The sequence below is a fragment of the Narcine bancroftii genome, chromosome 4, assembly GCF_036971445.1.
Source record: "Narcine bancroftii isolate sNarBan1 chromosome 4, sNarBan1.hap1, whole genome shotgun sequence".
In the NCBI taxonomy this organism is placed as follows: domain Eukaryota; kingdom Metazoa; phylum Chordata; class Chondrichthyes; order Torpediniformes; family Narcinidae; genus Narcine; species Narcine bancroftii.
In genome coordinates this window covers 174,139,197-174,165,803 of record NC_091472.1, presented here as the reverse complement: position 1 = coordinate 174,165,803, position 26,607 = coordinate 174,139,197, and the positions used below count along the sequence as shown (strand labels likewise).

The following is a 26,607-nucleotide window of genomic DNA, read 5'->3' as shown; positions in this document are numbered from 1 at the left end:
CCATTTCCCCTTGGTTATTCCCCCTGTTACCAGTGCATCTTGTTTCCTCTCACATACCCACCAACCTCTTCTCTTTTATTCTGGGAGTCAGAGCCCCTGAGAATGCTCTATGTCACATTTCCCAGTATTGAGCTGGGTCTCACACTGCATGAATGGTCACACAGAATTAGACAAGTAATTAATAATATCTGGCCCAATACTGAAAAGTAAATCTAATCTGGCTTATTCCTGTGTTGCTTCCAAGGCACAGTTTGTGTCAAGTTGTCCTATCAAAGACACTCACATCTTGAAGATATTAATCAAAACATTGTCCATCTTCATCTACTTCTTCAATGACCTTCCTTCTATTACATCAGAAGTGAGGATGTTTGCTGATACACAATGCTTAAACCAATTTGCAATTCCTCAGCAAAATAAAGTAGTCCCCATGCCTGCACACAGCAAGTCCTGGAATGTCATCACATCTTAGTTCGGCTGCTTCCATTGTAGATAGTCACTGCTTTGCATTTTGTGGCATGTATGTTCCTTGCGGGTTTCCAACCCATGTCTGAATGTTGTCTCGGTCTTGCCAGAGAGTCAGGACATAGCACAGCACAGGTCCATCAGCACACGATGTTGTGCTGACCTATGTTAACCAACTCCACAACAATCGAATTTTATCCTACCTCATTCCCCTAACCCTCTATTTTTCTTACCTCCTTGTCCTGATCTTGGAGGCTTTTGAATGCCTCTATTGTTCAAGTCTCCACCTCCCATAAACTTTCATCCACTCACTTCAAACAGGTGTCACCTGGCATTTGCTACTGCACTCCAGAAAAAAGGTACTGACTGCACTCTTGAAAATGCAGCTCATTAATCAGCCTGCTCACTCTGGCACATGTCAAAGCTGACAGGTGGGATGTCAAGGCTCCCTTGCTGCTGATTATTTTTGTTGCTAATAAAGAAAATCTGCAGATGCGGGGGTCCTAGTGCAATATATTAATGTGCTGAAGAAACATAGCAGGTCACATTGCATCCAGAAGTAAAAGCTGACCAACATTTTGGGCATACCTAACAAAGGACCCAAGCCCGAAATGTTGGTTACCCGCTACTTCTGGATGCTGTGTGACCTGCCTTTGGATAAATTTGCAATCCTTTAAACAGATTTGAACAACTGGACACAGTAACGTGTATGATTCTTCCATTTATTATTGACAATTGTAGACAGCCGAACAGTTCATCCTCAACATGTAGCCATATAACCATTTACAGAGCGGAAACAGGCCATGTCGGCCTTTCGAGTCCTCACCGGTTCACTAGAACGACTCCACTAGCTCAAACCTCCCGCTCTCCGCCAATAACCCTCCAACCCCCTCACCTCCATGTACACGTCCAACCTTTTCTTAAATGACAGAAGTGACCCTGCCACAACTATCTCATTCGGAAGATCATTCCATTCCTCAGCACAAGGAATTAATGAGGACCTTTGTAGATGGCTTCTCTGTTTGCACCACTGGATCTCTCAGGCATAAACATTTTTGCTTTTCACTGAAACAAATAAATGTATGGCAGCAATTTTACAGTATCTGAACCTGATAACAGCCGTGACCCAGGCTGAGGTTTTATTCATGCCCCGTCCACCACCTGGACCAATTGCCCAGGAGATCCAGAGCCCACTTCAAAACTTACTGTTACTTTCTCTCAAAGCCCTTTCCAAACCAAAAGCCTTCCTTGTGAATACTGTCAAGGCTCCACTGGTTCAGTGGTTAGAGCACTGGTTTTTCCCTTACTGGGCCTCATTTCATGCATGTTACATTCTAAATTTAGTATTACATGATAATAATGGAACCTTTACCTTTATCCATGTTCATCACATGATGCTGCTGTGGAAGAGTAGCAGCAATCATCAACCTGGACATGCTCTGTTCTCGCTGAACCATCAGTAAAGAGGTATAGGTGCAGCAAAACTCGTACCACCAGGTTCAGGAACAGCCACTACCCGTCCAACATCAGACTCCTCAACAACAAAATCAATCAGGGACTCATTTAAGGACTTTTACTTTGCATTTAATTACTCAATATTTATTTTTTCTGTATTGCACAGTCAGTTTATTTACATTTCTTTCTTTGTTTACTTTCTCTCTTTTGTATCTGTATCTTTTCTGGAGTAGGGTTTTTTTTTTTGCAGTCCTGACATATAGATATTCTGCCCGGCCTGCAGAAAAAAAGAATTTCAAGGTTGTATGTGATGGCATGTTTGTACTCTGACAATAAATCTGAAATCTGATTGAACATTAACTGCAGAAAGATTATATAATTGAGCAGTGACTGAGGAGAGCTGCTGCTGAATCCGAGGTAAGAAGAGAAGGTAAGACTAGTCAAGGGTGTTATTCTACAAGGCAATGGAGACAGCTAGGGCTGTGGGTTGTTCCAGCTGTGGGATGTGGAAGATCTGGGACAGTATACCTGTCCCAGACAACCACACCTGCAGGAAGTGCATTCAGCTCAGGCTCCTAACAGACCGAGTTCGGCAACTGGAGCTGGAGCCAGATGAACTATGGGTTATTCAGGAGGCTGAGGCAGTCATAGGGAGGAGCTACAGAGAGGTAGTCTTCCTGCAATTTCTTTATTAATGGCTGATAATTTAATTTGTACAGGTGGCTTAATTTATTATCGAATCTAATACCTAGGTATCAGATTGCTTGTGTTTGCCATTTAAATGGTGATTCTTTTTTAAATTCTGTGTAATCCACATTACTCATTGGCATCGCTTCACATTTATTTGCATCGATCTTGTACCCCGATATTTCTCCATATTCCTTCAATTTCTTATGTAGTTCTATTATTGATATTTCACGTTCTGTTAAGTATTCTATGATGTCATCTGCAAATAAACTGATTTTATACTCTTTCTCCTTTATTTTTTATTCTTTTTATTTTATTTTCTGTTCTTATCAGTTCTGCCAATGGTTCTATTGCTAAAGCCAACAGTGAGGGAGATAGTGGACATCCCTGCTGAGTTGACCTACTTAATTCAAATTGGTTCGATACATATCCATTTACTGTAACCTTTGCCAATGGTCCATTATATAATGCTTTAATCCAATTAATATATTTTTCTGGTAGATTGAACCTCTGTAATACTTTGAATAAATAATTCCATTCTACCCTGTCAATGGCTTTTTCTGCGTCTAAAGCAACAGCCACTGTTGGCATCTTATTTCCTTTTTTTTTAGAACAAAGAACATTTATTATACAACAATGCAAAGTTGGGTGCTTCCCCTTACCCTGGGAATACACCGGCATCTTATTTCCTTGAACTGCACGAATTAAATTAATACATTTACAGACATTATCCGCTGTTCGTCTCTTCTTAATAAATCCAGTTTGATCTTGTTTTACCATTTTTGGTACACAGTCGGCCAATCTGTTTGCTAATAATTTCACTATTATCTTATAATTTGAATTGCATCTTGGCGCCTCACAGTTCGGCGGGCAGCAACCTCCTTTGAAGAAGACCGCAGAGCCCACCTCACTGACAAAAGACAAAGGAGGAAAAACCTAACACCCAACCCCAACCAAACAATTTTCCCTTGCAACCGCTGCAACTGTGTCTGCCTGTCCCGCATCGGACTTGTCAGCCACAAACGAGCCTGCAGTTGACGTGGACATTACCCCTCCATTAACCTTCATCCGCGAAACCATGCCAAAGAAAGAACATATTCTTGGTGGGATGTCCTCCACTTCTATTGCTAATAACAGGTGTGAGTGATCAGATAGCAATCTAGCTTTATATTCAGTTTTCCTAACTCTCCCTTGAATATGGGCTGACAACAAAAACATATCAATCCTTGAGTATTTTTTATGCCTACTCGAATAATATGAATATTCCTTCTCCTTTGGGTGCTGCCTCCTCCATATATCCACAAGTTTCATTTCCTGCATTGATTTAACCATAAATTTGGCCACTTTATTCTTTTTGCTAGTCTTTTCTCCAGTTTTATCCAACATTGGATCCAAATTAAGGTTAAAATCTCCTCCTATCAATACATTTCCCTGCGTATTCACAATCTTCAAAAAAAATATCTTGCATAAACTTTTGATCCTCTTCATTAGGTGCATATATATTGATCAAATACCAGAATTCTGAATATATCTGACACTTTATCATTACATACCTTCCTGTTGGATCTATTATTTCCTCTTCTCTTTTAATTGGCACATTTTTATTTATTAATATAGCTACACCTCTGGCTTTTGAATTACATGACAATTGTTCCCGTCGGTGTTCTCTTTTTCCTTAATGAGTGATCTGCGCATGTGCGACTCCTTGCGCATGCACAGTTGCATGCTTTTGTTTGGCTCAGAGAGCCATTTTTGCAGTCCAGCGGTTGGAAGGTCGCGACTCTGCAGGGTCGTCACCAACCTTGGGGATCAGGGTTTTTTCTCCCTGTTTCTTCTTGCGGGTAAGGCCTTCTCCTTTCTTTTCCAGTGTATTTTCTTCCTGTTGTTTTTATTTTTTCCTTCTTGGGTGTCATTTTCTTTCTTTTCTCCACAACTTTATCTTTTATTTATGATATTTTGTGTTTCTTGAACTTTATATTTTCTTCACTTTATTTCTTTTCTGGAGAGGGCTGGTATTCTCCTACTGGCCACTACTCCATTATGTGACTCCTCTAATGACCATTTTTCTCAAGCAAAATATTTCAGTAACAATTGGGTCAAGAGCAGTGATTCTCAACCTTCCCTTCCCACTCACATAGTTACAGAGCACTTATGGCATAGGAAATATTTAAAGTGGTATGTGAGTGGAAAGAAAAATGTTGAGAACCACTGCTCTTGTTAACTCAGCCTGTGACATCACAGGCACCAGACTTCATTCCATCGAGGCCATCTACATGAGGCAGTGCCTTAAAAAAGCAGCCTCAATCCTTAAAGACCCCACCACAGAGGCCATGCCCTCTTCACTCTGCTACCATCAAGAAAAGATACAGGAGCCAAAAGACAAGCTTGCAGCAGCACAAGGACAGCTTCTTCCCCGCTGCCATCAGATTCCTGAATAATCAATGAACCAGACACTGCCTTACTTTTCACGCACTGTTATTGTTATTACTTTATTTTTTATAGTATTGTTGGAAGATGGTTATATGTATATTTGCATTATGACGCTGCTTCAAAACACCAAATTTCATGATTTGTTCATGACAATATATCTTGATTCTGATTGTACAATTGCAGTTAACACAGTCATAGTCCAATAGTCCCAGGATAGGTCAATTTCTATCTCTGGTGCATCTCCACACTGAAATAAAAGTTAGAAAAAAAGTGGAGGCCAGAAACTAAATATCAAATTCAAATGGAGCTGCATTGCAACTAGTTTCTGAAAAGACAATAAATGTCAAGGCACTTTATCTGAATGCCTACAGCATTCTAAACAAAGTTAATGACTTGTGGCACATATCAGTACAACTTTGTATGACAGTGGCCATTTCAATAAAGGGGTTGAAGGTTGGAAATGACTGGGAATTAATTAAGAGGCTATCAAGTCATTTGGAAGGATAGGCAAGAAAGTAAAGGAATGGGGGTTGCAGTGTTAATTAAGGATGAGATCAGGTGAGAGCAAGAGATGATTTAGGAACAGAGAAGCAAATATAGAATCGATGTGGCTAGAGATTATGAACTGTAAGGGGAAAAGGACACCAGTTGGAGTAGTCCACAGCTCACCAAAAATTAACATTACAGTGGCGCAGGCAATAACAAAATAGCTGAAGCATTTAAGAACGGAACAATAGTCATTATGGAGGATTTTAACCTTCACACTGATTAGTGAAATCAGGACAGTTGAGGAGCTTGGAGGAGTTCGTGGAATTCATTTGTGTTAATTTTCCTGAACAGCATATTACAGAACCCAGAAAACAGCATGCTATCATCTCCAGAATCAACCCAGCGAATCTCCACTGCTCCACCTCCAAAGCATGTGTACCTTTTCTCAAGTAAGGAGACTAGAACTGGTTGGAGTTGGGGGTAATAGCATGGATAGAGGATTGGTTAATAAAAAGCAGAGTTGAAATAAATGGGTGTTTCTCTAGTTGGCCATCAGCAGTGAGTGTGTCACATGGGTCTGCTCTGGGCCTGAAAATGAAACAATATACAATGATTTGGAAGAGGGGATCAAGTATAACATATCTATGTTTGCTAACAACACTAAATTGAGTGGGAAAAGAAAATTATGAATAGCCATTCTCCACAGAGGGCCCTGTGAAAGAGTAAGTTCAACAAATATGCTTAACAAAAGGTAATGAATGGGGTGCCTTATAACATCGATGAGAATGTGACTGCCTTCTAACATGACCTTTCCTTTGCTGTAGTGAGATAATAACTAACACCAAGGACATTCCATTTTTTTTGCCAGAAGACACCACAATGGAACATATTATTGTAAAAACATAAATTGCCAGCTGTGTGAAACTTATAGGGTCTCACACAGAGCCTTGCTTGAAGGTGTATAAAAATGGGATCAATATTCTGTATGCTTTGAGTGGGGATCAGTGTAGAAAACAAGAACCCTTCACTCCTGCTACCATTTACAAGGCCGAATAAAGGAAACTGTTCTATGATTAGTTGGTTCTGCTATTTTACTACACCGTGGGCTGACTTTCACGCCCCTGGATGGGTTCACAGCATATTTAAGGGGGGCTGTGGAGGAGAGAAATACAGAAGAAACCAAATAACGCTGACTATTTCACAGGGAAGGGGGCCATAGCCAAACAAAGGTTGAGAATGGCTGGTGTAGTAGTTGCAGAGTCTGCAGAGGGATATAGATAGGTTAAGTGAATGGGAAAGTGTCTGGCAGATGGAGTACTATGTTGGTAAATGTGGGGTCACTTTGGAAGACAAAATATGAATTTGGACTATTATTTAAATGGTGAAAATTATACTATACCGTTGTACAGAATTGCCTAGGTCTGTACATGAAATGCAAAATGTTAGTTTTCAGGTGAAGTAAAGGCAAATAGGATGTTGGCCTTCATCACTAGAGGAATTAACTGAAGAGCAGGGAGATTCTACTGCAACAAGATACTGGTGAGTCCATACCTGGAGTACTGCATGCAATTCTGGCCAGCTACATCAGTGTGGTTCAGTTGCTGCTGAGGTCAATCCACAGGACCACGAGAGTGACAGAGAGGATTATTGGAATCTCACTCCACCCCCAACATAATCTACCAGGACTGTTGTCAGAAGAGGGTGCGCAAAATTGTTGAGTACCTGCACAGAGGATCTTTCAGTTGCATCCATCAGGAAAGACACAGGAGTATCAGAGCCAGCACCACTAGGCTGAGGAAAGGCTTCTTTACACAGGCAGTGAGAATGCTGAACGATCAAAGGAGCTGCTTCACGAACCACTGAAAACACTCAATCATGAAACAATATTTATTTATATGTACAGCATATGAATTCTTGTCTTGCATATGTATTGTTTGTCTGTATGCGAGTTATCTTTGGCTGTGTGTCATGTTTTTGAAGAGGATCGAAGAATGCTGTTTCATCAGATTGCACTTGTGCACTCAGATGACAATAAACGTGACTTGACTTAGATCTCCTTACTTGAGAAAGGATATACTGGCTTTGGAGGTGATGCAGAGGTTCAACAGGTTTATTCCGGATAAGAGGGTTGGCTCTTCAAGTTGCCTTGAACTCTACTCACTGGAGAGCTTTGGGGGTTGGGGGGGGGGGGGGGGGAAGAGAGAGAATATCTTATAAAAATAGACAAGACTGAAGCAGGGAGGCTGTTTCTACTGATCATTGAGACTAGTCTAGGAGACTGCTTCGAAATTCAGGGAAGGACATTTAAGACAGTTAAAGAGGAACTGTTTCCCCAGAAAGCAGTGAATCTGTGCAATTCTCTGCCCAAGGAAGCAACAGCAGGATCATTAAATGATTTAAGACAGTTTTTTTGAGTAGTAGGGGATAGGGGATTTAATGGTTATGCGAAACCAGCAGGCAAGTGGAATTGATCCCACTATCAGAGCACAATCTTCTTGAATGGTGGAGGGAGCTTGACGGGCAAGATGGCTGACTCCTGCTCCTTGACCTTATGAAGCACTATACGTGAGACTGAGGTAACAGGTTGCTGTCAGCTGCCCTGCCATCTGTTCTCCGAAGGAGGGTGACTATTTCCCCAGACCAGACCGATCGCTGTCTCGCATCTTCCTGAATCTTTGCAGATCTTGGGAAGGAGCTGGTTAGAGAGATCTGGATAATGAGCACAATAATGCATAAAGTAATCTCCCCACACAGTGAATTAGTGTCACAACAGGCAGGCAGCATATCTTGCAATAATAGTTTCATACACACTGTAAACATTTACCATACATGTAACAAACATGTATTGAATAAAAACAAAAATAAACGTATAGCAATGAACACTTACAAAATACCAAACGTCTGAGATAAAAGGACACAATGATGATTGCTGAATTTAATTTATTGTTGAACAAAGCAATGACTTGAAACAAGGAACCTCCTCCCTGGCCCATGATCCTGTGGTAATTTCACACACCAATCAAAACTCTATTACTTGCAACTTTCATGATGGAATGGTCTGGATCACAATCTAAGCAAACGTGCTCCCATTCCAACCAACATTAGCACGATCCAGGTCCTGGAAAATGATGTACATTCTGTGAACAAGGAAACAGGAATCAGAAGGCAGCCCAGACGGGAATCCCACTGCAATCGAAGCAGGCTGATACCCGAAGTTCAATTTGGCAGGTGCTAATCCTCTCCAAACTAAATTATCACCTCCATCCTGCTCCTTATATCCCCTATGTGTCTCTTCCCTTGAAGGCAGATCTTATCTTTACACATTTAGTTGCAAGAGCTTTTCAGCAATTTCCTGAAATGATAAAATTTGACTAAATGCAGAATACCCAAATGATTCATTCTCAGAGAAAGCTAGACATTAGTTTGAGTTAGAAGGTGTGGTCAATCTCTGAGATTACAAGGCATAACTATTCAGTGGAGAAGGAATCACTGTCACATTCAATCCCACCCATCTTGTAACAACCAAACCAGAGAGCCTCACCTACTGGGAGAAATGTGCAAGTGTTTGTTCACCAGGTCAAACAGCATCTTGGAGTAGTCTTTATTCTCTTTGTTGCTGATTTTACCAATGCTGGAGAGAGAGGCAAGAGCGCAGGGCTCAGTGGATCCACCAAAGTGCATCATCTGGTCGGGCACAATGTGCACTGCAATATACTGAAAGACACAAAGAGCTTCTGATCACTTCCACCTTCACAACAGAGGATGAGCCCAGAGAACCACAGTGTTCTATAAGAAGAGGAATTAACACTGCCCAGAGGACATGTACCCATCCTCCTGTTCTTTTTTTGATGGCGTCCCCACCCAACTTTCAATCCTGGTTATCACCCCAATCTGACAGCTGAGTTTGGCTCATGCCCATGTTCCTGTGGGACGGTACGTCTAGCCCATATGCAGCCCACGCAGCAGGGAGGTCCTGATCTGGGATGGAGGAGGAAGGAAAAATCATTAGGAAGGACAATGCAGACCATTCACCCCCTCAAACCTGTTCTCTCAATGTACATGTGTGATTATCTTGACTTTCCAATACTGGCTCCACCCTTGCACTTTTAACAATCTACCTTTCTGTTTGGAAGTTAATGACTTACTCCCCACAATCTCAGAAACTAAATCACTTTTTCTTGGAATAAGTTCCAGATTCCCAATAACTTGATGGCAGTCCTGAATGCCTACCCCTTGTCTGTACATTTCATGCCCATTCTACATACACTAAACAGATCAAAAGTTCTCCAGATTATTTCACAGCAAGGGAACGCAAGGTTCATTGATCCTTATAATTTAAAACTTTTTCTGGACAAAGAGGGAGCCTGAGAGGGAGAAGCTAAAATCGAATACATCGGTGTTACAATTGACTGAAGGTAACTATGGAGGGATGAGAAAGCAGCTGCCCAAAGTTGATTGGAAGGAGATGCTAGCAGGGAAGACAGTAGAACAGCAATGGAAGGAGTTTCTTGGGATACCTTAAAACACACAGGGTCATTTCATCCCAAGAAGCAGCAGCATTTTAAAGGGAGGCTGAGGTGACAAGGGAAGACAAAGACGGCATAAAAGCAAGATGGGACATGCGATGCTGCCAAAATTAGTGGGAAGCAGGAGGACAGGGCAGCTTTTAAAAACCAACAGAAGGCAACACTAAGAGCACTTTGGGGAGAAAATATGAAATTGATAACACAAGAGGACACCAAAAGATTTTTCCCATCTATAAAGAGTAAAAGAGGCAATAGTGGACAACAGACCACTGGAAAATGATGTTAGGGAAGTACAGTAAAATCCCCATTATGTGGCATTCAATCAACCAGAATCTCAACCAACCAGCAAAAAAAAGGGAAATAAATAAATAAGACTATTTAAAAATAAATAAAAGTTTTAAATTGTAATTTTCTCCAAAGCAACTGTTGGAACCAAGGGGTTAAGTAATCATGGAAAATATGCCTATGTACTATTCATTATGTATTCATTAATCCATTACAATATAACAATTTACTATTTACTTCAATTATACTGTTTAAGGGAAATATTAATGCAATTAAGTAACAGCCACAGTATGTAGAAAAGTTGGCTGATTATAGTATGTGTAGAATTTGCTGCCTTCAAATACAGAGAAAAAATACTTTCTTCCCCAAGGCTACACTAAAACAACAGAATGTTCTGGCCTTGGAGATTAAGACGGGAGGGCCACACCATAGATAATTACAGAGCAGGAAATTGCTTGGGATAAATCTTGGGCAAGGAGCCTATCAAAGAAAGCCAACTCTTGTTCAGTGTAACAAGGTTGATCTATATAAACTGTAGAGACTGGACAGTAGGTGTCAGTCTTGGGGAATAGCTCATTGAGCAGGTGACCTATGAACTAATGACTGGACCAGAGCTCTGTTAAGCTTTATTCTTGTGCTATGTAATAAACTTATTGTGAAACCGAATACCTTCTCCTATCACTTCATTCAACGAGCACGCTGGACTCAGACGACATATAGACCAAATTGAGGGGAGGGTAAAGCCAGAGTCCGACACAACATACAACCTGTAAGGGTTAAAATGACTAGCAAGCATATTTTCCATGAAGGCGGCAAATATTGTTGGCATTCTGAGTGTCTCCTAGTAACAACCAGCTTCAAGATTGTGGCTTGCTTTCTGCATGTTTAAAATAAAGAATCATTTTTGAATTTTCCATTGTTCTGTGAAGATGGAGAGAATGGAGATGGTCCAAATAATTTTATTGACTGTTATAATCATTGTTTTAAATCATTGAGTGGGAAGGGAAGGTTGAGAACCACTGCTCCAGACCCAATTGTTACTGAAGTAATTTGCTTGAGAAAAATGATCAGCGGCCCATTTCCTTTGGAGTTATGAAACCATGCACAAAACGAATCAATTAGATATGATTAAAACTGTGGTTTACAAACTTTTTTTCTTTCTACTCAGATTCCACCTTAAGCAATCCCTTACTAATCACAGAGCACTTAAGGCATAGGGATTACTTAAGGTGGAATGTGAATTTAGGGAGGCAGTTTGAAAACCACTGGTCTAAAGCACCACGCTTTGAGGATAACAGAAAAATAAAATATTGTATACCAAAGTTGAGCCTTGGTAGTAAAAATGCTGAAATGCTGGAGGAACTCAGCTGGTTTATTCAGTATCAAGGGTCTTTTTGACAAAAATATATTACCCATATTTCAGGCCTGAGCCCTTCAAGGAAAAATATCAGAAAGGGCAGAAACAGGATATAACAGAAAGTCTCAGAATTCAAACAATGGGGAAGAATCCAAAGCAATAAAAGGTGTTAATTGAATGCAATAAGGGTCTAGGTGGAATTTATTATGTCTATGCGAAATGAGAGAGGCAATGGAAAGATGATGGGGGAAGCAAGAGGTGGGGGGGAGGGGCAGGGGGAAGAAATTTTAACAAAAGCTAGAGAAATTAATATTAATGCTATCCAGTTGGAGGGTACCCAGTTGGAAGATGAGGTGTTGTTCCTCCAATTTACCGGTGTTCTCAGACTGGCAGTACATGAGACCATGGACAGACATGTTGGCAAGGGAATGGGATGGAGAATTAAAATGGGTGGCCACTGAGAGATCCACATTATTGCGCCGAACAGCGCAGAGGTGCTCAACAAAGGGATCTCCCAGCCTGCGTCTAGTCTCTCTGATGTCAAGGAGACCACAGCGGGAGCACCAGATGCATTAGATGACTCCTACAGATTTACAAGTGAAATGTTGCTTCAGTTGGAAGAATTGTTATGTCCCTGAATGGTGTTGAGGGAAGTGGTGTGGGCATAAGTGGAGCATCTCCTGTGGTAACAGGGGTAGGTCCCAAAGGGAGGATTGGTGGGGAGGGAGGAGTGGACAAGGGAGTCATGGAGGGAGCTATCCCTGCAGAAGGCAGAGAGGTGAACATGTGTCTCGTGGTTGGATGGCATCAGGTGGTAGGTGATGGAAATTCGGAGGATGTGTTGGGTACAGAGGCAGTGGGGTAGTAGGTGAGGACAAGAGGAATCTTGTCTTTGTTGTGTGTGTGTGGGGGGGGGGGGAAGAACAGGGCAGATGTGCAGGTAAAGGAGGATTTGCGGATGAGTGCCGAGTTGATAGCGGTAGAGCAGTGGTTCTCAACCTTTTTCTTTCCACTCACACACCATTTTAAGTATTCCCTATGCCATCGGTGCTCTGTAATTAGTAAGGGTTTGCTTAAGTGGGATTTGAATGGGAAGGGAATGTCGAGAATCACTGATCTAAACCCAATTGTCACTGAAATATTTTGCATGAGAAAAATTGTCATTGGCCCATTTCCTTTAGAATTATGAAACAGTGCAGATAACAAATCAATTATGGATGATTAAAATAGTGGTTTTCAAACATTTTCTTTCTACCCACATATCACCTTAAGCATTCCCTTACTAATCACAGAGCATCGATGGCATAGGAATTACTTAAAGTGGTATGTGATGGGAAAGAAAAATGTTGAGAACCACTGTGATAGAGGGAAAGCCACATTGTTTGAAGGAGGACATCTTTGATGATCTGGCATGGAAATCCTCAACCTGGGTGCGGAGCAATGTAGATGAAGGAATTGAGAGAATGGAATCCTTACAGGGGACATGGTGGGAAGAGGTGCAGTCGAGGTAGCTGTTGGATTTGGTGGATTTATTGAAGATGTCTGTTGTCTCCTGAGATGGAGACAGAGAGTTCGAGGAAAGGAAGTGTGTTGCTAGAGATGGACCAAGTGAATTTGAAGTCGGGGTGGAAGTTGGCAGCAAAGTGGATGAAGTAATCGAGCTCATCATTACATGATGCAGCACCAAATTGTCATCGACGTAGTGGAGGAAGAGTTGAGGGGCCTCTTACCACAATTAGTGCTTGGTCCTGAAAAAGACAGCTTAAGTCACAGGGCTACGCCAGTGTCACAGTTACGAGATGTGCAAGATCTTAACTAATCAGGTTAAGGCAAGGTACCAGATCTCAAACCCCAATGATGGCCCAATTGGATGTAAGCCAAATGCCACCTTATGTAGGGTCATACCAGGCGCTCCCAGCAAGTATTAGAAATCTGTAATTTTCGCCCAGGCAGAGGATGAAATGGCTGCATCGTTAATGCAGTTACAGACTCTCTCTTCTCTGTCCAAGAGAGGTACCAGTTTTTGTTAGTGACCCACTTGAATTCCAAGCATTTATGAAAAGCTTTAAATGCAGAATTGATATTAAGTGCCAAAACTCAGAGGATTCTTTATATTATTTGCAGCAGTTCTCAAGTAGACTACCACAAGATCTTACAAAGAGTTTCCAACATATGGCTCCAAGGATTCAAACAGGCTAAGTCGTAATTGAAGAAGCATTTGGCAAGAAGTACAGAATTTCTACAGCTTATGTACAGAAGACTCTTTCATGGTCCAATATAAGACCAGATGACACAAATAATTTACAAGCTTACGTCCTCTTTCTAAGAGGATGCTGCAATGTCATGATGGAGCTTGATGACCTAATAATATGGTAATCATTGTAAATAAATTACCTTTCCAGATGAGAGAACAATGGAGAAGGAAAGTTGTTGAAAACCAGAAAAAATGTAATGAAATGGCTACTTTTAAAGATTTAGTGTTGTTCATTGAAGGGCAAGCAGACGTTGTTACACATCCAGTGTATGGAATAATCAAAGGTACTCAAACAGTAAGTAAAGTTGAGAATTCCAAATCATATCCTCAACCAAATTTTTTGTTTGAAAAATTTATTTAAAATTTTACAAAATACAACGTAAAATACAGTGTATAAAAGAAAACCCCTCTAAATTATTCCCTTATTCCCCCCACCTTCCAACCCCCTATCCCACCCCTTATTATCCCTCCCCCCCCAAGCTTAACATACAAAAAAAGTATTAAAAAGTGGATTGACTTACAGTAGATCATGAGAATTCAAATAAGAATACTAATAAAAAAAACTATTTACTTAACGTTCAACTTCATACATTTCAAATAAGGAGTCCACATTTTTAAAAACTATTATTTCTCAAATTATATGTAATTTTTTCTAAACGTAGACATGATTGAATTTCATTATGCCACCTCTGAATACTTAATTCTACATAATTTTTCCAAGTTACTGCTATACACTTCCTGGTTACTGCCAAACTCAATTGAATAAATGCAATCCCAATTCCACACAGAGTGTACAAAAGTACCTATCTGGTCTCCACATCTAAAGCACAAATCTGAATCGCTAAGACCATACCTCTTCAGCTTTTCCAGAGTAAAATATAACTGAAGTAAAAAATTATAATGAACTAAACTATAACGCACATTAGCTAATTTTGTAACACGAGGCAAACATAAATCAGACCATACTTCCTCAGGAATAAACATAGCTAACTCTCGTTCCCACTTATCTCTTATTCGCAGCACGTTAACAGTCTTCATTTTTGATTGTATCGACAAATACATCTCTGAAACAAACCCTTTCTTTCCCTTATCCATAACTAATCTTTTGAACTTTGATTGTGTTGGTAATATTATTTCTCGACCAAATTTATTTATTAAAAAAATCCCATATTTGATAATCAGCAAGCATCGCGTTTGATGATATCCCAAACTTCTCCCTAAGTCTATCAAATGAAAGAAATAAACCTGCCTCGAAACAATCCTCAATCAATATCAAGCCTTTTAAATCCCATTCTTTCAAATAAAGATTGTGCATAGAAAAACGATTTTGGTATCTTTTTTCTTTTGGCTTGGCTTCGCGGACGAAGATTTATGGAGGGGGTAAAAAGTCCACGTCAGCTGCAGGCTCGTTTGTGGCTGACAAGTCCGATGCGGGACAGGCAGACACGATTGCAGCGGTTGCAAGGGAAAATTGGTTGGTTGGGGTTGGGTGTTGGGTTTTTCCTCCTTTGCCTTTTGTCAGTGAGGTGGGCTCTGCGGTCTTCTTCAAAGGAGGTTGCTGCCCGCCAAACTGTGAGGCGCCAAGATGCACGGTTTGAGGCGTTATCAGCCCACTGGCGGTGGTCAATGTGGCAGGCACCAAGAGATTTCTTTAGGCAGTCCTTGTACCTTTTCTTTGGTGCACCTCTGTCACGGTGGCCAGTGGAGAGCTCGCCATATAACACGATCTTGGGAAGGCAATGGTCCTCCATTCTGGAGACGTGACCCATCCAGCGCAGCTGGATCTTCAGCAGCGTGGACTCGATGCTGTCGACCTCTGCCATCTCGAGTACTTCGACGTTAGGGGTGTAAGCGCTCCAATGGATGTTGAGGATGGAGCGGAGACAACGCTGGTGGAAGCGTTCTAGGAGCCGTAGGTGGTGCAGGTAGAGGACCCATGATTCGGAGCCGAACAGGAGTGTGGGTATGACAACGGCTCTGTATACGCTTATCTTTGTGAGGTTTTTCAGTTGGTTGTTTTTCCAGACTCTTTTGTGTAGTCTTCCAAAGGCGCTATTTGCCTTGGCGAGTCTGTTGTCTATCTCATTGTCGATCCTTGCATCTGATGAAATGGTGCAGCCGAGATAGGTAAACTGGTTGACCGTTTTGAGTTTCGTGTGCCCGATGGAGATGTGGGGGGGGCTGGTAGTCATGGTGGGGAGCTGGCTGATGGAGGACCTCAGTTTTCTTCAGGCTGACTTCCAGGCCAAACATTTTGGCAGTTTCCGCAAAGCAGGACGTCAAGCGCTGAAGAGCTGGCTCTGAATGGGCAACTAAAGCGGCATCATCTGCAAAGAGTAGTTCACGGACAAGTTTCTCTTGTGTCTTGGTGTGAGCTTGCAGGCGCCTCAGATTGAAGAGACTGCCATCCGTGCGGTACCGGATGTAAACAGCGTCTTCATTGTTGGCCTCACCAAAGCCTTCGACACCGTGAGCAGGAAAGGGCTTTGGCAAATACTAGAGCGCATCGGATGTCCCCCAAAGTTCCTCAACATGATTATCCAACTGCACGAAAACCAACAAGGTCGGGTCAGATTTTGGTATAATGGGGTTTTAATTGAACATACTTCTTTCGAACTTATCGGTTGATTCCATTTACTCCATACTTTAAATAAATGAATTAAAACGGGTAGCCTATATGTTTGTAAAAGCAATAAATTCCATTTATATATAAAATTATGTATTGATCTTTCTTGTATCTGATCCATCTCCACATAAGCCCACATTGGTGGTTGATCAATTTCAAACAGTCTACTAATAAACTTCAGCTGCACTGCCTGATAAATAATTTTGAAAATGTGGCAATTGAAGACCTCCCAAATCATACGACCACATTAACTTTTGCATTGGTACTCTAGATAATTTACTTTTCCATAAAATAGAACATACCACTTTCCCGACCAAAATTTTTAATAAGTACATTTTCTACCTCTCTAACAGAGGCTGATAAAGAAATTAAGGAAAAAGAAAATTTGCCTGTTGTGAAGAAATGTTTGTTTTGTAATAACAAGCATGATTTAGAAAAGTGTGCACTGATGAAAAAGACACATAGTGAAAAAATAGTTTTGAAGGAAAATGGAATATGTTTTGACTGTCTGTGTAAAGGACATATCAGCAAAAACTGCAAAAAGTGACTCAGCTGCGACATGTGTTGTCAAAAGCTTCCAAAAATGATACACATCTTCCAGGAAAATAAAAATACTGAAAAAGAACAAGCAACTTTTTTAAAAAAGCATATGAAAACAGTGCTGAAGCCTCTGTATTGATAAATAGTCTTACTGGGGATGGTGAAAATAACGGCAAACTTTTGATAGTACCTGTGCAGGCCAAGAAAGGAAGTACAGTGGAAAGAACGTACATTTCTTGAACCACTGCAACATTTTGCACTGTGGGGCTAATGAATAAGCTTAATCTTCAAGGAAGTAGTACAAATATTCTATTGAGAACTATAGGTCAAGTTAAACACATTGAAACCAACATTGTAATGGGCCAAGAAATCACTGGACTGGATAGCAATGATTTTTGTAAACTCCCAGGCATACACACTCAGAAGACTATGCCTCTGCTTAAAGGAAACAGCCCACATCAAAATGACATTGAACCGTGGATACATTTGTAAAATGTTCATTCATGAAATCAACTCTGACATTGAGATGCTGATTGGTTCAGATGTACCAAAGGCTCTGGAACCACGAGATGTAATAGAGTGGATGATGGACCTTCTGCGGTCAAAACTATGCTTGGTTGGATGATTAACGGACCATTAGGAGAAAAAAAGGATCAAAATCAGTTGGCTACCAGTGTCAACAAGATATTGATTGTTCAGCTTGATAAACTGTGGGAGCAGCAGTTCAAGAACGACTTTCCTGATTGCATCAGGGACGACCATGAATCTTCAAAGGAAGACCAGCGGTTCTTAGAATTGGTGTCGAAATCTGCCAAGCTGGTTAATGATCATTATTGCATTGGATTACCTTTAAAGGGAAATAAGTATGGAGTAGCTAATGGGACATTCTTTTGCTTTCTCCAGTTAAGATCATTCTTAAGAGAAATATGGGGACCAAACTTGGCCCAACCTGAAATTAGTGAGATGGAATAAATGTATTAGCTAAGGAACACACTTAAATTTATAGAGATTGAGGAGAAGGAGAGAGAGAGAGAGAGAGAGAGAGAGAGAGAGAGATATGGGAGTCAGATTTAGGGTTTCTAAATAATGGAAAGATACTTGTCTGACTGGTATCTTGATGGCATGATGTCACTGGCTCATTGGGAACAGGGACAGAACAATGACAAGACAAAGAAATAAGGCCTACCATCTCAATGGATTCAGGAGTTGAGGTGAGAGGACATCCCCGGATGAGCTGTGCTCCTACGGGGGCTGTCCGATACTCCATAGCATCATCCTAGCTGCTTCATCGGGGTGATGGAATCAACCAGAAGAGCTCCAAGATGTCACTGAGGCCAGCAGCGTTTCTGAGGGCTCCAATAGATAGCATTGTTACTCCGAGAACAGGAAGTGATTTCTTTATCTGATTCACAGACCAGTGATGAAGAGGAAGAAGATGAAGAAGAGGAAGTAACAAAGCAGATAAAAATTTCCAAAGATAAAGGTAGGAAACTTAAAATGCTACTGGAAGAAGATTGAACAAGTGCTCAGTTATTAAAAGAACGGAGAGAGATAAGAGCGGGCATGAAAAATTTAGATAAATTGATGAAGAAGTACTTTGCTACTGTACATAAATTGCAAAATAAATTGAACAAGGTAGATGAAAGATTTAAAACTGAAGAGGCTGGTATGGAGGAGGTATAGGACAGAATTGTGAAAATGGAAAATGCATGGACCATTGAAAAGAAACAATTTTGGGGAAAAGTTGATTTACTAGAGAACTTTAGTAGAAGAAATATTAAAATTGTTGGTCTTAAAGAAGGTGATGATCTGATAAGATTTTTTCAACAATGGATTCCAGAGGTCCTAGGACCAGATAAATTTTAAAATATTATTGAAATTGAAAGGGCACATAGAGCTTTGAGACCCCGGCCTCCACCAGATTAGACGCCAAGGTCTCTACTGATAAAATATCTTCGTTATTAGGACAGAGAGAAAATATTGGCTCTCACAGCACGAGGTTCCAAAGAGAACCAAGATATTTTTCTATCCTGATACAAGTCTGGAATTGTTGAAGGAAAGAATTTAATACTGTGAAGCACACTTTATGGCAAAAAGGATGTATTGTTTTGCGCCAACCTGCCACTCTGAAAATTTTCTTGCAAGGAGAACGGAACAAGTTCTTTATAGAACAGGTCTGTGCAGAAGAATTTGTTGAAACACTGTCAGCTAATCAGCAAAAGGGAATTTTGAAAATGCTTTGATTAATAAAAGTGATTTAAATTTTTTTAATTTTCTGCATCTGTGAGATTGTTACATGGTAAACATCCAAGGGTGGAGTTAGAGTTATGGACTGACTACCATCAACTTGTGTGTATTTGTGGCAGTCACCACCACCCGTAAAATGGGTGGGTTAACGTTGTGTATTATTTAATCAACACTACTGCAGGGGGGGGGGGGTTTATTTTCTTTTATGAATATAATAATTGTTATAAAATATAAAGTGACTATGTACAATTCTTTTTTTTCTTACCTTGATTTCTGAAGAGAACATGGTAAACAATAAATACCTGAACTGTTGAGGAGGTGTGAGAGAGAGGTGAAGGGGAAATGTTGCTGGAATTGGACTACATTAAATGAGTAATATATTAAGCTTTTTAAGTTTTAATATCAACAGGCTAAATGAACCTGTGAAGAGGAAAAGAATACTGACATACATTAAAAAATGAAAGTAGATATAGCTTTTTTTTTTAAAAAAACATAAGAGACTCATTTAATTGTAATCAACTTGTAATCAGAAATTAAAAAGACACTAGGTGGGATACGTCACAGCTTCTTCATTTAATTCAAAAGCATGAGGAGTGAGAATCTTGATAAAGAAGACTCTTCCAGTTATGATACAAAGCATAATGACTGACCATGGACTCTTCTGAATATATATCCACCAAATATGGATGACAAAAATTTTATACAAGAAACATTTCTTAATCTGGCAAGAGCACATCAAAATATTTTAATAGCTAGAGATTTCAATTTTTGTTTCGATCCAGTTTTCGATAGATCAATTAGAGCAAAGGCAGCAAAAGTCATCTTGACATTAACAAAGGACCTGAATTTAATGGACATATGGAGAAGAATTCACCCGAGAGAGATAGATTATTCTTTTTATTCAAATAGACATGATTTATTCAAGAATAGATTTATTTTTAATATTGGCACATCTCCAAGGTAGAAATAATCAAGTTGATTACAAAGCAAGAATTTTATGGGATCATTCACCTTTATCAATTACAGTTACAATGTTAGATAAATAAGAATCAATTTATAGATGGAGATTTTTGTGATTTTGTCAGAAGGCAAATTCAAATTTTTCTCGAGACTAATACTAATTCAGTTAATAATAAATTTATTTTATAGGATGCAATGAAAGCATATTTAAGAGGACAAATTTTAAGTTGTACTTCTTACATTAAGAAGGACTATATGAAAGAAGTAGACCAATTGGAAAAAGAGATAACATGTTAAGAAAAAGATCTGAAAGACTGACCTCCAAAAAAAAAACCGTAGAAGACTTATAAATAAGCAACTTCAGTATAATACATTACAAACATATAGAACAGAGAAAGCAATAATGTATACAATAAATTTATTGTATGTAAATGGGAATAGCAAGTAGTATTTGGAGAAAGGGAAGCACCTTTGTTGAAATATTTAATTAATATCTAGAATAAAGTAAACAACGAAGATAGAACGAGGGGGATGTCCTGCCTAAAATGCCTTTCCCGGAGATTTTCAATGGATAATCAATTTTTAAACATTTGGTCTCGGAAAGGAATTAGATATATAGAAGACTGTTATGAAGGAAGAAGCCTAATGTCATTTGAATAATTAAAAAATAAATATGGAATACAAATTAATACTTTTTGTTACTATCAATTAAAAGCTTATTTAAGAGATAAATTGGGTCCAACAATGTTATTACCGAAATGTGGTGATGTGGAAATGCTGATTTGCAATAGACATAAAAAAATGAATTTCAGCTATGTACACTTTATTGCAGGAGACTCTCAAACAGGGGACACATAGGTCCAAACAGCAATGGTAGACGGATTTAATATTAATATTGACAAACAAAATTGGTCAGTTATGTCGAGATAGTATAACAAACACTATAAATGTTAGGTTCAATATAATTTTTAACATCAATTATATCTCACGCCACATAAGTTAAGTAGATTGAAATCAGACCCATCAGACCAGTGTTTTAGATGTGGTCAGGAGATAGGTACTTTTTTTTTAAAACATTCTACTTGGTCCTGTCCTAAAGTTTGACACTTTTAAATAAATTTGGCAATTTCTTTTAGAACAAATAACAGGAATTAAATTCCCACAAAACCCAATGTTATATTTATTAGGTAACATTGAAGGGATAAGACTAAAATTGAAATTATCTATATATCAAAAAGAATTTGTAAAGGTTGTCTTGGCAGTAGCAAGAAAATGTATACTAGTAACATGGAAATCAGACACCCGTTTTGGATGGGAGCAATGGTATGCAGAAATGCATAGCGGTGTTCCTCTTGAGAAAATCTGTGAAATAAATATGATATATATTTGAAAATTTGGCACCCATATTTACAAATTCCCAGAATTAATTTATAGATGTTTTTCCCTCAACTTGAAAATCTAATTAACCTCCCTCCTTGAAGTATTAAAAGATACAAATGGTCAGAGCTGTTTGGTGAGGGGTATCCTCTGGTAACCAATTTTCTATTCTTGTTTTTCCTACTTTTTCTTATTTCTCTTTTCTATGCTTTTTCTTCTTTTTTTCTTTTTATTAGGGTTTGTTAAGGGGTTGGGGTTTATACTTCATATATAATAGCCTCGATATTAATATTTGATTATTGTATTTGGCTATGATTAAGTATATAGAATTTTTTTTTAAATTTCAAACAAGACCACACCAAGTGTGTGTCTGATATGCTATCCAAAGAATATGCAGAAAAGGTACCAGATGATATCTTGGAACATAGTGATGACAAAAAATGGTACTTGCTACACCATGGAGTTTTGCATTCACAGAAGAAAAGCTTCATGTGGTATTGTTAAATAACCTTTTGGGGAGTTTCACTAAATTCTCAACTTTTACAGGGTCCTGATTTTGACCAGTGCATTGATAGGAGTCTTGACTAGAATCGATAAAGAGTCTGTTGTCATTACTGCAGACATTGAAGCAATATTCTGAATAATGACCGTGACTTATTATGATTCCTTTGGTCACCTGATGGTGACTACAATCAGAATATAGTGGAATGCAGAGTGACAGGGATGCAGAGTGACAGGGATGCAGAGTGACAGGGATGCAGAGTGACAGGGATGCAGAGTGACAGGGATGCAGAGTGACAGGGATGCAGAGTGACAGGGATGCAGAGTGACAGGGATGCAGAGTGACAGGGATGCAGAGTGACAGGGATGCAGAGTGACAGGGATGCAGAGTGACAGGGATGCAGAGTGACAGGGATGCAGAGTGACAGGGATGCAGAGTGACAGGGATGCAGAGTGACAGGGATGCAGAGTGACAGGGATGCAGAGTGACAGGGATGCAGAGTGACAGGGATGCAGAGTGACAGGGATGCAGAGTGACAGGGATGCAGAGTGACAGGGATGCAGAGTGACAGGGATGCAGAGTGACAGGGATGCAGAGTGACAGGGATGCAGAGTGACAGGGATGCAGAGTGACAGGGATGCAGAGTGACAGGGATGCAGAGTGACAGGGATGCAGAGTGACAGGGATGCAGAGTGACAGGGATGCAGAGTGACAGGGATGCAGAGTGACAGGGATGCAGAGTGACAGGGATGCAGAGTGACAGGGATGCAGAGTGACAGGGATGCAGAGTGACAGGGATGCAGAGTGACAGGGATGCAGAGTGACAGGGATGCAGAGTGACAGGGATGCAGAGTGACAGGGATGCAGAGTGACAGGGATGCAGAGTGACAGGGATGCAGAGTGACAGGGATGCAGAGTGACAGGGATGCAGAGTGACAGGGATGCAGAGTGACAGGGATGCAGAGTGACAGGGATGCAGAGTGACAGGGATGCAGAGTGACAGGGATGCAGAGTGACAGGGATGCAGAGTGACAGGGATGCAGAGTGACAGGGATGCAGAGTGACAGGGATGCAGAGTGACAGGGATGCAGAGTGACAGGGATGCAGAGTGACAGGGATGCAGAGTGACAGGGATGCAGAGTGACAGGGATGCAGAGTGACAGGGATGCAGAGTGACAGGGCATTTATTTGGAGTGACTTCATAATCAAGTTGTGCAAATTTTGCCCTGAGGAAGTGTGCTGAGGACAATATGGAACAATTTAGCTCTCAAGCCATAAGCATCATCAGGAATAACTTTCATGTGGATAACTGTCTCACTTCTGCAGCTACAGTTAAAGAAGCAATAGCTCTTTATCATGAGTTAAGAGCAATCTGCCACAAAGGAGGTTTTTTACTTACTAAATGGACAAGTAACAATTGCCAGGTATTAGCTGCCATACCTGAGAGAGAGCAAAAGAAATGAAGAATTTGGACTTAGACCATGACAACCTTCCTGTTGAGAGGGTGTTAGGTGTACAATGGTGTGTTCAGAGTGATGTTTTTAAGTTCAAAATAATTTTGAAGGACAGACCTCTCACAAGAAGTGGGATTCTATCAGCAGTTAGTTCGATATATGGTCCTCCAGGAACGAGTTGTCCTGATTGCCAAAAAGATCCTGCAAGATTTGTGTAGAAAGAAGATTGATTGGGTTGAGATGATGAAATAGCAGAATCCATTGTACAAAATTAGACATGTTGGATGCAGAATCTTCGGAAGCAGGAAGACTTCAAGATTGACAGATGCTTCAAACCCATGGATTTTGGAACTGTAACATCTGCTCAATTGTATTATTTTGCAGATGCATATGAAGACGATTATGGAACTGTTATCTATTACTGCATGATAACAAAGATCAGGTACACTGTGGATTTACAATGAGAAAAGCCAGAGTGTCTCCATTGAAACCAGTCACTATTCCACAAATGGAGTTGACGGCTGCTACCATGGCGAGCAGAATGGACACAATGTTTGAAAAAAAAAGTTGCAGATGAAACTAACAGACTCCATATTTTGGACTGATAGCACCTCTGTGGTCAAACACATCAACAATAAAACCTAATTCGAACAAATTTGGGAACCGTACATGGAACATAACAGAGAGGGCTTCCCTCAGACCTCCACCCGCTAAAATGATAAGAAGATAAAATGACTTCATCCAGTGTGTAAAAGTAGATGGCACAATTTTACTGTTTATTTTCATTGTGTGATGACATTGTTTAATGGTTTTATTGTATTGTACATGTTGAATGTTTAATGGGTTTGGAGGGGGGTGGGAAGGAGGGAGGGAAGGAAAAAGGGGAGAAAATAACACTGTGTATATTCAAGAGGGAATTGTGTGTGTGTATTTTGGTTAATATGGTTCATAGTGTGAAAAATAAAAATTTTTTAAAAACCAATAAAACCACAAGGTTCTGAACTTTTGTGGCTAACAGAATTGCTGAAATTGATAAAGTCTCACATCCAATACAGAGGAGATATGTTAATGCAGTTAACAATCCTGCCGATCTGGCTTCCAGAGGTTTGAAAGTCAAGTATATTCTGAAAAATGAAATGTGGATGTCAGGGCCTTGATTTCTTCTATAGCCTCAAAAGGAGTGGCCTCAAAATCCTGATTAAATTAAATGAAATTCTACAAGAAGATCGTGAAATCCGAAGAGAAAACTCTTTAATCCATTATTTCTCATCCTGGAATAATTTGAAAAAGACCAGGTGGAAAAAGGGAATGAATGTCATGGAACTTTCACCACCTCAAAATTCCTGGTTGATGGGGAAAATTATTGATAACAACCAGGACAAAAGAGGATCTGTATGTCAAGTTCGGATTAAGACTAAAATTGGCTTTCTGAACAAGCCAATTACCAAAATCTGTCTTTTACAAGAAGCAAAAAGCTTTGATAATTGACTTTCACTTTCTTTTGATTATTTAACTGATATATTACTATGTTTGATTTTTTTTATTTTATTGCAGGCTTCTTTTTTTTAGTGAGTTACTTTGGGGATTGGATCAGGGTGCAAACACTCACAGATTTCATGACATTTTGAACAAACACAGAGGCACCCAAGGAGCTGTCAAAAGAGTTAATGCTCTCAAATAAAGAACCAGAACAATGGATTGTTTGCTCAAGGAGAAGACATCTGTTCAGAGAAAAGGCCATATGTTTATGATTCATGCTTTTGGGAAATTGAAACTGAAAACCAGTAGTGATCAAGCAAGTTATGTGATTGAGACACTTGAAGAAACAGGATTGTTTAAAAATTAACCAGAGGTCTGCAAGACACAGAAGTGAAAGACTTTGTGTGAAATGGACACTTCTGCTGTTTTCTCCTTATAGGGGAAAAAAGTGATTTGCTGTGACCATTGGAATGGTCAATTTGATTTATCCATGTTTGGGTAAAGGAAACCGGATCATTCCTGTATTTGGATCATGAATAGTCTAATGGTCATTTAGTTTGACCCTTGCCTGGATCTTTGGAACCATTGTGGAAGACACTTGTTTCATTTCCCCTATGACAGTCATTTGTATGAAAGAACATATTGCAAGTTGATAAGGATTTGTGAGTTTTGAGAAGTCTAATGACTCGGCATCTCACATACTTTATAATAACGTCTGAACATCAGTTTAAAGGTTCTGAGTTTCAATACAGGATTTCCAAGACTGAACTTTGAATTGACTTTTCAGAAATGTGCCTAAGCCTAAATGGTTTGGGTAATCCACCCACACATTTGCACACAGTTAGGGTTAAGTTTAGATTCAAGTAACATGTTATATTATTAGTAATTATTAATAAAAATATTATTTTAAATTTTAAAAGCCATTGTCTTGGTGAATTTCTATTGCTTCTGGTCTATGACACAACATTTTGAAATGGTAACTATTATTTTTTAGATATAATAATTAGGGGCTGGAATTGTAAGGGTTAAAATGACTTGCAGCATATTCTGCAAGAAGCCAGCAGATATTGCTGACATTCTTTTGAGTATCTCCCAGCAATAGCCACCAGCTTCAAGGTTGTGGCTAGCTTTTTGTGTCAAAACAATCAGTTTTTAATTTTTCTTTGTTCTGTGAAGAGGGAAAGAATGGAGATGATCTGAATACTTTTATTGACCATTATAATAATTGTTTTTAGCAATGTTTAATTGTTTTTATCATAGTTTTTAGTAGCGTATAAGAAAGTAGTAGTAATGTAGTAACTGATAAGGTTTAATAAACCATGAAAAATTCAACTGCAACTTTAGTACAAACTTTTCTTTGAACGAGTCATAAACAACACTCTAGCCATTCCAAATTATTATAAAGGAAGGTAGTCGCAATACCACCCCTTGGAGAAGATAGGAGCAAATATACAGCCAGTGGAGTGCCCCAGTCATG

General features: G+C 39.7%; 2 protein-coding genes across 16 annotated transcripts in view; one reads left to right on the top strand and one right to left on the bottom strand.

The window, feature by feature from the left end:
- The window catches only part of patz1 (POZ/BTB and AT hook containing zinc finger 1), a 749,193-nt gene that overhangs the window by 49,874 nt on the left and 672,712 nt on the right, over nt 1-26,607 (top strand). The gene's annotated exons all lie outside the window — the stretch shown is intronic.
- Nucleotides 8,447-26,607, bottom strand: part of LOC138761246 (calcineurin-binding protein cabin-1-like) — a 449,064-nt gene continuing 430,903 nt past the window's right edge. For all 7 annotated transcript variants that reach the window (XM_069933059.1, XM_069933061.1, XM_069933058.1 and 4 more), the window contains 2 exons: nt 9,065-9,237; nt 8,447-8,660 (listed from right to left, as the gene is read on the bottom strand). In XM_069933059.1, coding sequence (XP_069789160.1) covers nt 8,594-8,660; nt 9,065-9,237 — 240 coding nt within the window. In that variant the 3' untranslated portion in view covers nt 8,447-8,593. The remainder of the gene's footprint in view (nt 8,661-9,064; nt 9,238-26,607) is intronic.